At 43.1% G+C, this 18,149-nt stretch overlaps 1 protein-coding gene across 3 annotated transcripts in view; it reads right to left on the bottom strand.

Moving 5' to 3' along the window:
• Positions 1–1,194: 1,194 nt before the first annotated feature.
• The window catches only part of ITGA6 (integrin subunit alpha 6), an 82,236-nt gene continuing 65,281 nt past the window's right edge, over positions 1,195–18,149 (bottom strand). For 2 of the 3 annotated variants that reach the window (XM_004577058.2, XM_004577059.3), the window contains 5 exons: positions 17,107–17,205; positions 16,908–17,018; positions 16,709–16,807; positions 8,862–8,987; positions 1,195–3,283 (listed from right to left, as the gene is read on the bottom strand). In XM_004577058.2, coding sequence (XP_004577115.1) covers positions 3,122–3,283; positions 8,862–8,987; positions 16,709–16,807; positions 16,908–17,018; positions 17,107–17,205 — 597 coding nt within the window. In that variant the 3' untranslated portion in view covers positions 1,195–3,121. Of the gene's footprint in view, positions 3,284–5,498; positions 5,629–8,861; positions 8,988–16,708; positions 16,808–16,907; positions 17,019–17,106; positions 17,206–18,149 lie in introns of all 3 variants that reach the window. The other variant, XM_004577060.2, reaches the window with a different exon arrangement.

Raw genomic sequence — 18,149 nt, 5'->3', positions numbered from 1 at the left:
GATAATCTAGTTAGAGCAGTTTCATAAAATTGCTTTAGTCTAACCAAAATCTTTTTGGTGAAAAAAAAAAAAAACACTCATGTTCTCTCTGTTGGACTGCAAAACCATTCCTGGTGAGTAATTTAATGACACATGTCACAACCTCACTGCCCTCATAACCAAGTGTGTTCTAAAAAGGAAGCACCTTAGTCATAAGAACTTCTTTTTTCACATCATGGTATCATTGCTAAATAAACCCCTCCCTGCTTGAAAGGCAAAATAAATCAATAAAACAGGCAGCTCCTAGTTTGTAGGTATGTGTATATCTTGAATAAATCACCTTTAAGACCATTTCCCTGGGGCTGGCATTGTAATGCAGCAAGTTAAGCTACCATCTGCGATACTAGTATCCCATATGAACACCATTCAAATCCCATCTATCCTGCTTCCAATTCAGCTCCCTGCTAATGTGCTTAGGAAAGCAGTGAAAGATGGCCTGATTACTTTGGTGAATCACTGCATCCATGTAGCAAGATTTTAATGGAGTTTCAGGCTCCTAGCTTTGGCTAGGGTTGGAGCTATTTGTGATTGAATTAGTAGATGGAAGATCTCTCTCTCTGTAACTCAACTAAGCAAATAAATTTGTTTATTTTTTAAAGGCCATTTTCCTTTTATTTTCAAACTTTTAATTTGAGAAGCAGAGAGACTGAGAGAGTAATTGAGCTCTCATCTGCTCGTTGACTCCCCAGTTGCCCCCAGCAACTGGGATGACCCTGCTGAAGTTGGCAGAGCCTTAATTACTTGAGGAATTACCACTACTTCCCAAGTCAGCATCAGCAGGAAGCTAGTCAGGAGTCACAGCTAGAGCCTGGGACTGAACCCAAATACTCCACTGCAGGGCACAGGGCCTTAACTGGCAGGCTAACCACCTGCCTCCCAAGATCATTTTCTTTCATTTTGAAAGAAAGAGGATTAAAGACCCGAGTACCAAATAAACAGCAGAATCACAAGAGGAGGAACAGCCCAGTCTCTAATCCATTTTTTGGGAGCATCAACACCTCTGGGTTGATCTGAGCTTACACAAGTCACTAAGAATAGATATAAAAAAATACTGAAAATGTTAGTTTGGCTTGAGGAAAGAACAGGCAGTTCAGGTTGTCAATGACAATTTCAGGCTTCATGTTGCTTCTACAGTGCTTGTGCTATTGAGCAATGAACACTTTCATAAAAAACTTTATTTCACACCTTTTATACAAATATCCACAGGTATCTTCTAATCATGAAATAATTTTACAATGCTAGTTAGTATAAAAGTGTATCAAATGCAAACAGACCAGTGACTTGACTTGAGATGATTTTTTTTAACAACTATCAATTTAAATACCATACCTAATATCTTGCTTCTTTTTTGAGGCATCTGCTGCCAACCCCCCACCCCCCATTTCCCTCCCAGGACATTCATATTTTTATAATGAAGGTCTGTAAACACTGTCAAAAAAAAAATCATCACTTCCTCAGTAACCTGGAAACTGGCCTGCATTTGGCTCCCAGTTTCCCAAGCATGAGACAAGAGACTTTCAACATTGCTACGACCTGTTTGAGAGAAAATGTTGTAAACAAAATAGCATTTGTAAAGCTATTTTTTGTGGATGGAAATTCCAAGACTACAAGAATAATGTCTTTAGTATCTAAAGGGTGTAAGAGCTCTGGAAAAAGAAAATTCCAAAACAACCGTGTGCTGCACCCAGGCAATACAACTATCCTTCTATATCTTAAAAGACCAAGACACTGAATATAACATCCCAACAAATTAGCACCTGTTTGCCCCATATAATTTAACATCTTGAAGCACAATAATTAAAAACTCAGCTTTTTTATCTATTCAATGTATAGAATAATAACTGCCTTCCCCATTGCCCTCTCCCCACCCACCATTTTTACAATCAGAAAACAATTTAAAGTTCTTAGTAAAGGGTTTGAGGCAGATAGGGATAAGGGAGAAGACAAGACAAAAAGACAGAACATCGACTCACTGATTACAAGGGTCCCTTGACCTTTGGAAACTTAGAAGTGGCGAGGTTCCACTTGGCAAGGGGTCCCACTAGGGCAGCAGTCTCGTTGTCTCAGTAGTCTTACAACGGATCACTCTGGACCCCCCATCGGCACTCACTGTTGCTTTCAAGTCTTAAACTTACAACAAGCATGTGCAGCTCTGAGTACAAGAATTCCTGAAAGTCACAGTGTGAATCCAGATATATCACACTGAGCTCTAAACTAAAAAAAAAACCAAAACCCCCCACCAATATTCATTGTCTGATAAGAATTTAACACTTAGTCTTATTTTTAAAACATTTTGGGTTTGGGCAGGGACGGGGCTGCCAGGAAGCAGATGTTCTTACTGACAGACAAGTTTCAGTTATTAAAACAACTCCCTGGTCCGTTTATAAAGAGCTATTATTTTCTTCTCAGTCAGTAATTGCAGTCCAACCAATGACCTCCTGTGTTCTGGTTCTGATTGCTTCAATCTCCCTGAAGAGTAAAACTGGAGAGTCTTTGGCCTGTTAGTCAGCAACAAAAAGATTTGCAAAAGAAACCAAAAAAAACAAAAAAAAAAACCAAAAATAAATACCATACAAATAAGTCTAACTAGCATTCAAGTCTGTGATGCCTATGTGTTTTAGCAAAGAGGGACAGCAGGACAGCTAACCCGGCCAGGACAAGGCAGTATGCAGCAACACCTGTCAAGGTTAGTCCGGCCCCTCTGTCAGGTCAAGTGCTGGCACGTGCCTTCCTCCTGTTAAGCCAACATGATGTCATACCCGAGTGTATCTGGGCAGGCCCCTCCCTGGCACATCTACGTTGGCAATGCCATAAACCAAGGCAACCTGGAAAGTTAAATTAAGGCAGGTAAAGAAAACTCCATTTCAACAGTCTTAAATTTGGCTGTGCAAAATAGGAGCCTCAGGCTACGTAACAATATCCACAGTTTCAACTGTAGGTTTGCACTTCGAGTAGTGGGGTTGGAAATCAATCTGTGGGCATCCAGTAGGCTTTGGAATCCACTCGAATTTCTGAGTTGGAAGGGAAGGAAAGCATTTGGGTAGTGAGAACCAGTGTTTTTGTTTTGTTTTGTTTAGTCGCCCTAGGAGTAGCTTTCATTCTCATTCCACTTTGTAATCCACTGTTTCTTTTCAAGGTTATCATTGTATTTTTCATCTTTGATTTCTCGCTCTTCTTTCCGGATCCTCACAGCATGGTATCGGGGGACGCTATCATCGTACCTAGAGCGTTTAAAGAATCCACACTAGAGAAGGGGGAAGAGAGAGAGAGACAGGGTATTAGTGTCAAGACAACCAAGTTCACTGGCTGTAACTGTCTTAACTTGCTCCATAGCCAGGACTGCTCTGGGACTAAGGAAAAACAGACACCAAGAACTGACAGGTCGAGAAGTAACGGCAGCCGATGAGGATCAAGGGAAAACAGACTGGAAGACAAGGCCCTTCTCACCTAATCTTTACATTTTAGGACACTGACAGCCACGTCTTTACTAACAATTCCCAGGCTTTGACTTGGTAAAAAAATAAAAAATAAAAAAAAACAACATACAAACATCATTATAGATAAGAGATCTCATTTTCAGATTACTCAATCATTTTCAGGACAATTTTTTAAAGGTTTTGTAAAATGAAGATGAGTCCTGTGTCCATTTCTCACTTCTGTCATGAAAATCAGGTCCCAGAGGCGTGGGGAGAATCCCAGTGCCTATGAAACTGTATCACATAATACAATGTAATCAATGAATAAAAAAAAAGAAAATCAGGTCCCAAACATCTGTCAAATTGCTATCTGAATATGCCAGGGTTCTGATTTAAGCATCACTGCCTCTCCTCCAAGGTTCTGGTACACGCACTGTATGTCTCATTAGCTATGAGAGAATTTACCCTGGCTGGATTTGCTGCTGTGCTTCTAACTAAGCTCTTTCCCTCAGAAATTATGGTTACTGACCTGCAATAAAATTAGTGATTTACTGCAGAGCACTTGAAGTAATTCTCTTGACACTGAACTTCTGACAACCTTTTTGGGTAAAACCACATAATTTTAAATTGTTAATGAATATATTTTATTCCATTTAAAAAAATCTGATTCCAAGTTTATTTTTATTGAGAATATGAAAAATTGAGAATCAGATTGACTTTTTAATGAATAAAATATATGTCCTTTCTTTTAAAGAAAAAAGATGCCTTTAATTTAAAAATGAAGCTCAGAGGACAAGAAGGATCCTGAAGAACACTTGATTCATGTATTTCTGATGTGATAGCAAAAAGAGGATATATTCTAAATGATATGTCACACAAATGTTACAGGGGAAGACAAAATTAAGTGCAGTTATCACTAAATCAATAGACAAAATGGACCAAGAACTTATGTTCTAGGCCATTTCTGCATCTCAATTATTATGTACAAAAAAAGAAAAAAACAAAGTGCTGATCTATTAAAGAAATCAATTAAGAGTGAAATGCAGGACTGAAATGATAATGCTGGGATTCATCAAGGGATGTTATGGATTGGAATTACCAGAGTCATTTGATCCTCTTGCACCTGCCGTAATGGAAACAGGAATCACTCACGATTCCCATTTCCATGGATTGGCAAATAGGAGAAAAGCAAAACATGAACTTAAAATCAACTGAGACCCAAGGTTGATTAAAATCTCAAGGAATATGGAAAAAATGGTCAAAATCCATTACAACATATTTGCAACAAAAAATTTTCAGAGCATGTTTTGTGCTCAAAGTTTGTACAGGGAAGGTCCCTCTGTGAAAGACCATTTCTAGTTGGCCCTTTGGCCCATCAGGTTGATCAGGAAAATTTCCTGTAATGGTCTTTGACCTGTAAGAGATATGCAAGAAAAAGAAAATGCATGCGTAGCTGGCGTAGAACGATTTCCAAGCAACAGTAAAGAGCATTCCAAGCTTTGCCCTGTCACTTTATAGCCAGGATAACAAAAGAACACACTGAAGAAACTCTTCCTCAGGAGAAACACAAATGTTTCCAACATGCAGCAGGTTAATTAAATATAAGAACCCATTGTTGGGAATTTCAAAATGGACAAGAAATTTAGGAGGATTTCTTATACATCTTTGAAATCAAATCCCAAGCCAGATGCTGTGAATTTTTTTTTTTAAACAGCATTTGGTACACTGGGCTATTAGGGAGGTATAAAACCTTTTGTGTATACAAATATGGCAATTTTCTTTATTGTTATGGGTGTTGTTTAACACCAAGGACACAAAAAAACTCACCTGCAATGAGGGCTCTTTGTGTGTATTTTTTAAAAAAAACAAAACAAAAAACTGAGCTTTCAAGTGAAATAAACAAACCCAAGCAAGCCCAGTCAGGGTGCACATTTGGAAACATCTGTTAATGGGACACATACAGCAAGCTGTCGCTTGAGAGTTAGCCACCACAACCACAGCAGGTTCCACAGCTAGCAATTAAAAAAAAATTTGATCAATTACCAAATACAGAAGTAGATCAATACTAGGCATCAGAAGTAAGCCTCTCTTTATCAGATGGCTGAGCATGGATCTCAGCCTTGTGGTAGGTGGCATCATAATGATCTTTCTTACTTCTCTTGAAGAAGCCACACTACAAGGAAGCAAGGTATTTAGTCAACGGTACAGTTCTATGTAGAAGCACTAAACAGAAGAACATCTCGGCAGGTTGCACCTGTTCTCTAAGGACAGCACATTTACAAAGAGACCACTTTGGACTCATCAAAAGTGAACAGCCACTGCCCTGTGTGACACAGTGATAGCCCTCAGGACACTCTGACATCAGGGGTCACTCTGGTCAAACAGTTACAGGGAAAACACCAGTCAGATCACTGATTCTTCAAAAATCCTAAGGACAAATTATCTTAAAGGGTAACATGCATACACATTTGATTGTAGCTTTGGGGAAGGAGGCAGGTTTCTTCCTGCAGGAGAAGCCTAAGAGGCTGCTGCAATTTGAAACAAAGGTTAGAAATTGGTTCTCCCAAGTGAAAGCACGGGTACAAATAAAATGAACTTAAGTGGCAAACGTTTTTCCACTTTTTAATATAAGTGTCATGGACCAAATGCTGTCTACCTGAGGCCTTTGGATCTGCAGGGTGAACTGAAATATAAATTCAAATGCACAGTCATGAAAGAATGATTGCTGTTATTTCCCCCAAATACCAGACTGCCCTGTAGCCCTTAATGGCAGGAGCCCATCGTCCTCAGGTTAGGTCACTGTAAATGAGGATCACAGTATAATTCCACTTTCTACTATTATTCCCTTCATTCAATAATGGAAGAATTTTTCAGTTTACTTTTATCTGGTTCATAAGGCCACGAACGGCTTTTTGAAATATAACATGGTCAAATAAAATCTCTCCTGTAAAATTCTACTTCCTGTTCTGGCAGCTCATGAAGATAGAGTTAGCCTCACTGTGGACAATATGGTAGTCACTCTACTGGATGCAGCTTTTCAAACTTACACTAAATAAAAAATGCAATGCCTCCACGGCACTAGCCATGACTCAAGTGCTCCCTAGATACACGACCAGTGGCTTCCACAGTGGGTAGCACCGCTCCAAACACTGCCATCTAGATGGTCTTGATATTCATGACTCTCCATCCAACACATAGTGGACACTCCAGTCAACATTTTAGTAATGTACTAATAGACAGGGTCAGGAAAAAAAATGGATCAGGAATCCAGAGTCCTGGCTCTTGGCTCCAATTGGGATTCTTGGGCACAAGTATCTCTGTTCACAAAACAAAAGTAATTGAATTGGATCAGAGAATGCTTTTATTTTACTTACAAGCAAGAGCCTGTGCAGAATCCCAGTATCAAAAAGCAGACACAATGGATGAGGTGGGGAATCTCCCACTGCTTTGTTAAGTTTTGCCACCAACCCAGATGTACAAATCCCATTTAAAGATCACTGGAGGGGTGTGCAACTGGTACAAGGATTAAAACTCGCACTTGGGGTGTTTGCATCCCACATCAGAGTGCCTGGTTTCAAAGCCAGCTCTGCTTCCAATTTAGCACACCTAAGTGAGGCAGCAGTTGATTGTAGAAGAACTTAGGTCCCTGACACACATGCTGGAGACCCGGACTGAGTAGCCGGCTTCCGGCTTTGTCATGACCCAGCTCTGGCTGTTCCAAGCATTTGGGAAGTGGCTCAGCAGAAGGAAAATCTCTCTCAATGTGTTTCTGCATTTAAAATAAATAAAGGGAAACTTTCACCAGTAAACTTCTTGTAGTTATTTTCAAAAAAAAAACTAGAGTCCTTTCTAACCCTAAAATTTTATGACTTGATTCCCATGTGGGGCTACAGCAGGTCTCTGATTATTCTAGAGTCCCCTTGCATGAGAGTCTGGATATTTCAGAATTAAAAAAAAAAGAAGAAAGAAAACCCTCTCCAACAGAGTAAGTTCATCTAGTCAACTCCATTCATCAAATAGCTAGGACAAAGCGGAGCCTCTAGGAGGTGACAGGATGTGCTTGACATTATACATAGCTTGGATTTCCCAACTCTCAGCTCACTGAAGACTAACGACTGCCAGGGAGACCTGTCCTGAAAACAGCCTTGCTATCTCACAGAGATCACCACCACCGGTCCAACTGCAAATCTAGTTTTAGGTATCAGTCATTCTTGTGTGATTTTCCTCCTTGGGCCGGTTGTCCCTCAAGAAGAACCAACAGCCAGGGGTCAATACCACACGCCAACAGGAGTCTCATACTAGAAAAAGGGGAAATGACTTGGAAAAATAAAGCAAAACAGAGATGTTCAGTATTTGAAAGGCTATCCTGAATTTTTGGCCACTCTACTCTTGGATCCAAAGAAGTACAAAGGATGGTTAGAGCTTGCAGGATACTTCGGTGCACCCAAAATGTTCTGGGTCTGATATGTTGGCCAGAATTTGGGGCATTTTAGGAAATCATACACTGTACACATGATCCCACTGTTAATAAAAATGTTGATGTTTCTGCAGCGAAGCTCAAGCAGAAAGATTAAAAACCAGACATCCTCACAACATGTTGGGCTTTGCTGCTAAGCAAGTCAGAGCTTTTGGATTTGGAGCTGCTGATCAGGGACTTCTATCCTTATTGGGAACATTCCAGAATCAATGCGCTGCTGTTTTGGCAACAAGAGTCTGTATTCACAAGCCTTTTTCAAAATGTAGAGTATTTACAGGCAGCAAGTAGCAGGGAGAAGACTTTGACATTTTATTTTTAGTCAAAGGACTATGTTCTAAGGAGGAACATTAATCATATTGAGCCCAGATCCTCCTTATCTGTAGGTATCTCAAAACGTTGGTGCAAGAATGGAGTCAGGAGAGAATGCACATTGTTCAAAAACTTTCTGAGGACCCCTGGAGATGGAGTCACTCACTCACTGTACACTGTGCTTCTGGTGGCCCAGCGGCAGGACTCACGCCCCTGCGGCTTCCACCAACAACACTTCTTTACAAACATTAAACTGGCTGGAATATGGATTCAGGCTGTTCTACCGCCCAGCAACATGGTTTAAGTTACTTAGATCTTAGGTGTAGAAAACACTTAAGTAGTACAATTTAAACTTTATTTATCAATAAACATGCCAAATTATACGTATTCATTTCAGAAACATCACATTATTTTAAAAAATTAAATCATATACAAACTGTCAGGTAACAGCTTACACTAAACGTCTCTTAAAGTTGCTGTCAAAAGCATTTCAGGACAAAATTTTGAGAGAACAGTAATGAGAAAAAAAGGAGAAACATACTATGGATGGGTGTGAATTCACATTTTTAACACATGAAAAAAGCTGGTGTCATCAGACTCGCATACTAGGTGTGACTTACCTTCCACAGAGCAAGCACTAACAGAGCAAGCATCAAAATCCCAAGCAGGACAGCCACGAGGATGCTCCACCAGGGTATCACTGAGTACTGAGCGACCGTCTTGGAGGGAAACACAGTCACACGAACCTGGGTGGCACAAGGGAAGGCAAGGTCACAGCCACGTGAGCCAAGTTAGCTGGGGGAGAGCTAACGTCAGGCAGGGGTTTGCAGCGTAAATCTGCACACATCTCGAAAACACAGCCGACAGATGGAGGAGATGACCTTCAGATGCGAGATCTTTTTGACTTAATGTCGGAATATTGCTTCAAGACACAGTCCTTCAAGATCTCTTCCCCAGAGCTGACCAAGCTTCTTCGCTAATGTGCCATTTTTAAAAAAATTGTTATCAACGAAAGTAGAGAAAAACTGTGCAATGAACCATTCCACAAAGATCAAAACATAGGCAATCTAACTTCATCTTCATCACTGGGTATCTTTTTGAAAATGGTCACACATTTAATTAGTTTTTCAGCAATGGAAAGAAAAGGTCCAACTTCAGCACAATTAACCTCCACTCTACTTAGGTTTTAAAGATGCTGTGAAATGTGAAAATAAGAATGAAGCTACATGCAAAGATCATCATAAATAATATAATTTCCCAAAGTGGCTTGATGCCATCCCCTAACAAAATGTGTATTTATACACTAGATGCCCTCATGTATTCAGGAGCAGCTGAACTCCAAACCCCTAATAGTCAACAGAAATGGGCACCGCCTTTACTCAGAAACTTAAAAGGTTACTTTTGGCAATGTGATACCAATCAATCATGCCCATTAACATATGTGTACTATGTGTGAAAGATCATTAGAATTCAAGTGGACTTTAGTGATTAAAGTGAGGGACTATTTCTTCCAGCATGCAGTTTCAACGGGGACTTGGAACATGATTTTGTAAACTACACCCATTAGAGAGCTACCAGTTTGAAGTATCTGGCATTTTTCAAAAAAATTACTTGGGTTTCATCTCTTTTTAGAAAATGTATTTATTAGAGAAAGAGACACACAGACAGAAAGAGATCTCCCCTCTGCTGGTTGACACCACTAAAAACCCACTGCAACAGCTCAGGTTGGGCCAGGATGAAACTCAAAACCAGGAACTCAATCCAGGTCTCCTCCCTTGTGGGTGGCACAGATCCAGTTACTTAAGCTGTCACCTTCTGCCTTCCAGAAAAACACATCATCATGCGGCTGGAATCGGGTGCAGGCCAAGCCTCAAATGTAGGCATATGTGATACAGGATGTGGGCATCCCAAGCAGCATCTTCACTGCTAACCAGTTGCCTGCCCCTGGTATGTCTGAATTAGGAACGTGTAAAGTAGAAGATAAGCGAAACCGAGGACTGCTCTTGGTCACGTGCTCCATGCTAGTGCTGAACCCCAGGTGCTGCTCTATGTCTACCACAAGCTTCCTCTTCCTACACAGTTGTTTTGGAAAGTCCTCTCCTTAAGGACTGCCTCTTTCTGGTTCACCTAGAAAACTGCTGGTCAACCTCAGCCGACTCCTGGAACAGAAGGGCAGGCAGGAGCTCCCCCTTGCAGGTTTCAGCTTGTTCTGCCAACAACAGGAAGGCAAACACCTGTCACAGCTATCACACCACCACCGTGTTTCCTGTAGCGCTCTGTGTTCCCCTAAGCTCCCAGCCCCAGGCAGTCCGCCCCCCACCCCGCACTGTTTCCCCTCCCTACCCCCTTCCCCAGCAAGCACCTCAACTGAAGCTAAAAAAAACCTTTTTAGCTTCACACACAAAGGAAGGAAGAAAGAAGAAAGTCAAAGACCAATGAAGACATAGTAAGTACTATCATCCAGCTGGTGAGCTACTGCCATAGCTCAAAAGCAGGATTTCATTAGTCTTTGCCAGACCTTGTTTAATTTTGCTTCCCTGCAATCCAGTACTGGGTAAGCACATGGTGCTGTCCTGTGTGGGGGAAGGGAGGGGTGGAAGATTCATCCTCATTTGTGAGAATGGGTTCTGGGGCCCAATCTGCCGGCCTAGTGGCTAAGGCTGCCCTCCTCCAACACCATCTTGTATGGGTGCCAGCTGAAGTCTCAGCTGCACCACTTCCAATCCAGCTCCTCACTGTAGCCTGGGAAAAGCAGTGAAGATGGCCCAAGTTCTTGGGTTCTTGCACCCTCAAGGGAAACCGAGAAAAAGTTCCTGGTTCCTGACTTCACTTTGTCCCATTCCAGAAGTTGAACAGCAGGTGGGTTCTCCCCCTCTCTGTCACTCTTTCAAATAAACAAATTAGTCATTTAAAAAAAGTGAGTTCACGTAATGTGGAAGCGGAGGAAGAGACTGGGCATGGCAAAAAGAGTCAGTCTCACTGTTAGAATCACATCACACAACACCAACTCTTAGATGGCCAACAACAGGGGAATTGCTCCCATAAATGGTTGCCAGTCAACAGACTCAGGGGTGACTAGGATAATTTTGCATGGAAGGGTAGTAGGGATTCCAATAAAAGCTCTAAGCCCCAGGTCTGGGGGCCATGCAAACTAGGGCTGTGAACCAGATACCTGATATCAAGGACTGAAGTTCGGGCAGGCATTGTGACACAGGTAGTTAAGTCACCACTTGTGATGTTACTGGAATCCTGTATCAAAGTGCAAGTTCCAGTCCTAACTGTTCTACTTCTTTTTCCCTTTCTTTTCCTTAAGATTTACTTATTTATTTGGCAGGCAGAGTTTCAGAAACAGACAGGAAAATGGAGAGAGAGCGAGAGATTTCCCATTTGTTGGTTTACTTCCTCAATGGCTGCAACAACCAGACTTGGGTCAGGATGAAACCAAGAGCCAGGAACTTCTCAGTCTCGCTCGTTGAGTGACAGTGCCCCAGGTACTTGGGCCATCCTTCACTGCTTTCCCACACCATAAACAGGGAGCTGAATTGGAAATGGAGCAGCCAGGACTTAAACCCCTGTGGGATACCATCACGACATTAAAGACACTATTGCCAACTATGACTGCTGCACTTCTTATTTTTTTTAAAGATTTATTTAATTTTATTGGAAAGGTGGATATACAGAGAGCAGGAGAGACAGAGAGGAAGATCTTCTGCCCGATGAGTCACTCCCCAAGTGGCCGCAACAGCTGGAACTGAGCCAATCCAAAGCCAGGAGCCAGGAGCTCTTCCGGGTCTCCCACGCAGGTGCAGGGTACCAAGGCCTTGGGCCACCCTTGACTGCTTTCCCAGGCCACAAGCAGGGAGCTGGATGGGAAGTGGGGCTGCTGGAATTAGAACCGGTACCCATATGGGATCCCAGGCATTTAAGGCGAGGACTTTAACCACTATGCTATCGCACCGGGCCCTGCTGCACTTCTGATTCAGCTTCCCACTAATGTGCTGGGGAGAGTAGTGGAGGATGGTCCAAGTGCTTGGGTCCTTGCTGTGCATGTAAGAGTCACAAATGGAGGTCCTATCTCCTGGATTTGGCCTGGCTTAGCTCTAGCTGTTGTGAGCACTTGCACAATAAAATACTGCTTCTCTCTCTCTCTCCATTTCTTTCTCTTTTTCAAATAAATAAATCATTAAAAAAAAAAAAACAAAACACTGAAGCCAGTGTCTGGACTCCCCACACATTTAAGAGTGAAGGCGCTCGGGCCCAGCAGCGTGGCCTAGCAGCTAAAGTCCTCGCCTTGAACGTGCCGGGATCCCGTACGGGCGCCGGTTCTAATCCCGGCAGCTCTACTTCCCATCCAGCTCCCTGCTTGTGGCCTGGGAAAGCAGTGGAGGACGGCCCAAAGCCTTGGGACCCTGCACCGCGTGGGAGACCCGGAAGAGGTTCCTGGTTCCCGGCTTCTGATCGGCGCAGAACTGGCCGTTGCGGCTCACTTGGGGAGTGAATCATCGGACAGAAGATCTTCCTCTCTGTCTTTCCTACTCTCTGTATATCTGACTTTGTAATAATAAATAAATAAATAAATAAATAAATAAATCTTTTAAAAAAAGAGTGAAGGTGCTCTGGGGTCTAAGAAGGCAGCTGGATTTCACCAGTTGTTGACTTTAGTTATCAACTCCAGTTTCTTTTGGGTGCAAAAGGAATGAAGCTAAGGGGGCTGCAATTCCCAGAGCTGAGAATTCTGTCATTTTGTCATAGCAATAAAGACAGATAACAGCTTAAGGTGTGTACAAACTACCTTTGAGTTTCCCAACTTCAAAATCCACCCTCCCCCTTGGCTTCATTCAGTTGCAGGCATTACCATGGGATGGCCTATCCTGGTGAACTTCACCTGTTACTCAACCACAGGGCAAAGGGGCTGAACCTCTCCTCAAGCGTTAAATCCCATCACCAGGGGGCAGTACTCAGACCACATGAGCTGCCAGGGGCCAAAATACTTCTCCTAAAGTACTCTGTAATGGAATATTCCCAGCTCCTACTCAACGTCAGTGTACAAAATTGCGTAATGAAAGGATAGTTACATCTTCCCTAAAACCATCCACTAAACACATCTTCAAAAAAAGACATCTTCCACTCCTAATGAAAAGGATTCATATCTCAGGTTCTCTTCATTTAGAGACAAAGGATCTGAGGGGGCTGGTGATGTGGCATAGCAAGTACAGCTGTCATCTGAAATGCCAGCATCCCAGATGGGTGCCAGTTTCTGTCCTAGCTGTTCTACTTTGGATCCAGCTCCCTGCTAATGGCCTGGGAAATGCAGCAAAAGATGGTCTAGGCGTGTGGGTCCCTTGGATGAAGCTCCTGGCTTTGACCTGGCCCAATTCCAATCATTGCAACCATCCGGCAAGTGAATGAGCGTTGCATAAAAGATCGCTCTCTCTCCATCTAACACTAACTTGCAAATAAATTCTTAAGAAAAAAGAAATCTTACCCCTCAAAGAATGAGGTGGTTGTATTTTCTCTATTGTATTTTCTCAGGATAATTTCTACTTGCTTCCTTGGAATCAATTCAGGGTATAAAACTACAGCCAAGGGAAGAACATACAGCATGTAGCACAGGGTAGACACACATCCTTAATAGGTGCTTGTTAATGGATACACTTAAAGGATGCTAAAACACAACCATCTTACTTGGTTCACCTATGTGACTTCACTCTCTATTAGTATCTTTGTTTACAAGTGTTTTCTTGGGACAGGCATTATGCCTAGTGATCAGGACACCCACATTTCATATCACAAGGCCTGGGTTCAAATCCTAGCTCACACACCGGATTCCAGCTTCCTGCTCATGTAGACCCTGGGAGGCAGAGCGGATGGCTCAGGTGACTGGGTTCCTGTCACCCATGTGAGAAACCTGGCTTGAGCTCTTGGCTCCCAGTTTCAGTTATGATCAGTCCCAGCCATCTGATAAGGGAAGCAACATTATGGAAGCTCTTTCTCCCTGCCTCTCTTGGCTACTCAAAAAAATTTTAAAAATTAAAATGTTTTATTAAAAAGTGAACACAAAACTCTTAAAATTGGTGTAAGAAACAAATTTTTTCTTAGTTTTTTTAAGCAAAAAAAGAAGTTTGGATATTCAGATCATAGATAAGACTGAATTGCTCAACTTCCTTTGCTTCTATCTCCAAAGGAAATTATCTTCAGGAAAGGATAGATAAAACCAAGATAAAGATGAAATTGCAGCCACATAAGCGCAAGAATAAAAAAGGAAGGCATTGTGACACTTGGATTAAGCTCACATTTGCAAGTCCAGAAAAACTGTACCTTGAAATGACAAGGCATGCAGATATGATACCTGGGCTATTATGTCTCGGAAGTCACAGAAAATCGATGTACCGCAAGACTGGAGAAGAGAAAATGTCTCAATTTTCCAAAAATAAGGGTTCTAGACGTGAGACTTACAAGGAGTAAGGACCCCACTTATCATTAGGCTTGAACTCTCCCAAAAAAGTCCTGAGGACATAAAATGCCCAAAGCAGCCAAGGTTCTGGTTTCTGGGCCAGAGCCATCAGAGGAACTGGCCTACGGCTCTAGTGGGGCCAGAATCAAAGCACCTGATGAGAACTTGCAAGCCGGGGGGCTGCTCTGTGAACTTGAGGGAGAGACAACCTTCCTTGGGCTCAGTTTTTCATCTGAATCTGGGATCTGGAGATTCAGTGGGAAATCAAATGTCATGAAGTCAGGAGCCTTGGAGTCAAACTATGCGTTTCAATCCAGGATGTCAAAGCATATCCCTTGTCTGGGTCTGTTTCCTTGTTCCTAAAACAGGTGCCATTCTTTTGAAGCTTAAGTGACAGAGTATAAAGCACCCAGCAAATTGTGGAAATCTTACTAATGCATTATTCTTTCCAATCCTTTCCCTCTAACTCATTTTAGCTCTAAAAATCCTGGAGCTTTTTAAGATTACTGACTTACAGTTATAGAAAGTTACAGCAATCACCTTCAGACACACAGAGAATGCATTCCCAAGAAGTTCTGGTTGACTTCAAGTACCATTTCAAGCCTTAAGCTGTAGGGGCCAGTGCTGTAGCATAACAGGTACAGCTGACATTTGTGACACCAGCATGGTATACAGTTGCTGGCTGGTGTCCCAGCTGCTCCTCTTCAGATCTAGCTTCCTGCTAATGGCTTGGGAAAGCAGACGTCCACGTGTTTGGATCCCTGCACCCATGTAGGAGACCTGGATGAAGCTCCCAGTTCTTGTTTTGGCCTGGCTCAGAACAGGTGTTTGCAGCCTTCTGGGGAGTGAACCAGCAGACGGAAGATCTCTTTCTCTGTCTCTCTCTTTTGCTGTAATTCTTTGAAATAAATAAATAAATCTTTAAAGAAAGAGAAGGAGAGGTAGAGAGAGAGAGGGAGGAGGAGGCAAAGAGAAAGAGACAGAGAGAGAGAGAGAGACAGAGACATAGCGTTGCTGTGGCACTTGCAAAGCCAGGATGCCCACGTGCTGATGAGCCTGGTGCAGTCCTGGTTTACATCACTTCTCCCAGCATCCAACCTGGCATAACATGTGTCCCATGCTGGTTTAGAGGATACAGTCTCAGAACACCCTGAAGTTCACTACTACAAAAACCGCATGACCAGGGAGGCTCTCTGAGTTTCAACTAGCAAACAAAAGATGCCAGAATAGTTCCATCAACAAACTGGCAGTAATGCACAGTGGTGTTCTCCAGGCTCCTGCAAACGTACCCACTAGGACGTGCAGTCACCCCATCTCTCAGGCCTGAGTCTCCTCCAATGACACCCTTACTGATGGCTCCCCACAAGGTCCTGCTCCTGCCCAGCATTTTGGTTAATTATCTAGATGAGGACCTAGAAAGCATGCTTTCCAGTTTTCAAAAAGAGAAAGCTCACAGGATAGGAAGCTGAGAGAAATGATGAAGATTCAAAATTACCTTGCAACTGGAAATAATGGACCCAGGGCAAAGCACACAAAATGTGAAGATACACTTAAACACTTGCACTTAGATTTCAAAATATGCTATTGAAGGGGCTGAAGCTATGGCATGGTAGCTTAAGCCTCTGCCTGCTGTGTTGGCATGCCATATGGCTGCCGGTTTGAGTCCCGGCTTCTCTATTTCTGATCTAGCTTCCTGTTAATGCACCTGGAAAAGCAGCATAAGATGGCCCAAGTCCTTGGGCCCCTGCATCCATGTGGGATCTCTAGGTTTCTGGCTTCAAACCAACCCAGCCCCTGCTCTTGCAGACATTTGGGAAGTGAACCAGCAGATTTGTTTTCAGTGATTTTTGTTAAATGAAGGTTGGTGTGGCAGGGCCTGAAGACATTATCTGTTTTCTCCGTGGAGATCCCAGGTCTATGAGGGAAGTTAAATAGCCAACAGCATGATGCCAGGGCAGCGTGCAGGGAAATGGCCCCTGCTGGGAAGCTGAGGGAGGCCAGGGCACCTCTCACCTGCGTGCCTGCGTTGGGTAGCTTGAGGTTCTCAGCCACAGATGTCACATCAATGGAGGCCCGCGTGAGGATGTCCAGGTAGTTGAGTTTGGAATATTCCTGTGTGTGGACAGTGAGTACATGCATTAGGGAGGTTGGAAACATCCTCGCTGGTGGCAGAGGGATGCCTGCAGAGGACAGACTCACGGCAGGGCCACACCTCTAGGAATGTGCTGTTCCACAACCTCGAGCGCAAGATAAGGGAGGCCTTGCTGTCCAGGCCCCGCAGCGGGCACCTGATGTTCACACAGTTCACATTCATGCTGCAGTTCTAGGGCAGAGAGGAAGGCGGAGTCAAAACACCGTAGTCCCAGCATCCTCTCAGCCCCTGCCACTCACAGCTCCTGAAAAATACTCACCAGGGTCTGGTATTTCCTTTCAGCAAACAGAGAAAACTTGCGGCCATCATCAACCTGCTTTTCAGCAATTTCCCGTTTCCTTCTGGAGTGGTGAGACTCCTGCAAAGAGTTAACAGCCACAACAGTTCCACTTTGCATTTTACTCCACCCTCCTACAGAGCAGACCCAAGTCACATCATCGGAAAGTGCTATTCGTCCCAGACATCAGTATGAAACCAACAGGTAACATTACCACCCTGAATTCCAAGTGGATTCATTCATTCACAGGACTAAGTTAGCTAAGTAATTTCTGCCTACCCTGAACATAAAACTCAGAGGAAGAAAAAAGATGCTTGGCTTATTTGGGTTCCCACCAAGATCTGCCCAAATTGGGATCAGGGGCCCTGTCTTAGTCCTAGACCACTGTGGGGCCCAGCTCAGTGCTAACACAGGGCAGTCAGCCAGCTTACCTTGACTGAAGACCTGACACTGAGGACCACAAAAAAGAAGCAAGTAGACCCACTGCATGAGTCACCTAAAGACTTAAAACTCCTTCTGCCCTTATACATGTTGAATTTCCCGTTAGGTAAAATGCTTGGGATCAGAAGTGTATCAGATTCCAGAGTTTTCCAGTTCTGGGAGTATGTGTATCGACTACAGCAAGGGGACATTACTGGGATGGAAATCCAAAATCGTGCTCCAAAATGCAAAGCTTTGTGGATGCTCAAAATGTTGCAGATTTTGGTTGAGAAATGCTCAATCTAATAATGATTAGGAACAGTGAATGGACCACCCCCTTTTTTCAAAGTTGGTGGGTAAACGTCTATGCTACGAGCTACCAACTATGGTCACTGATCATGCCCAGTTACCTTGAAATTAAAAACAAAACAAAACAAAAACATGCAAGAGAAGGGAAGCCTTCCCCAAACTGGAGCATAAATGCTACACCAGTTAGGAAAGCATGGAGCAGCAGAGAGGGGATAAGCATGCAGGCTTTGAAATCAGCAGAGTGGAGCCTCAATGCAGACACAATTTGTTTTTTAACAGTGGCTAACCCTGAAAAA

Source organism: Ochotona princeps, chromosome 5, assembly GCF_030435755.1.
Source record: "Ochotona princeps isolate mOchPri1 chromosome 5, mOchPri1.hap1, whole genome shotgun sequence".
NCBI classification, from domain to species: domain Eukaryota; kingdom Metazoa; phylum Chordata; class Mammalia; order Lagomorpha; family Ochotonidae; genus Ochotona; species Ochotona princeps.
Note: the sequence above shows the minus strand (reverse complement) of the source record. Positions and strands in the feature narration are given on the sequence as shown.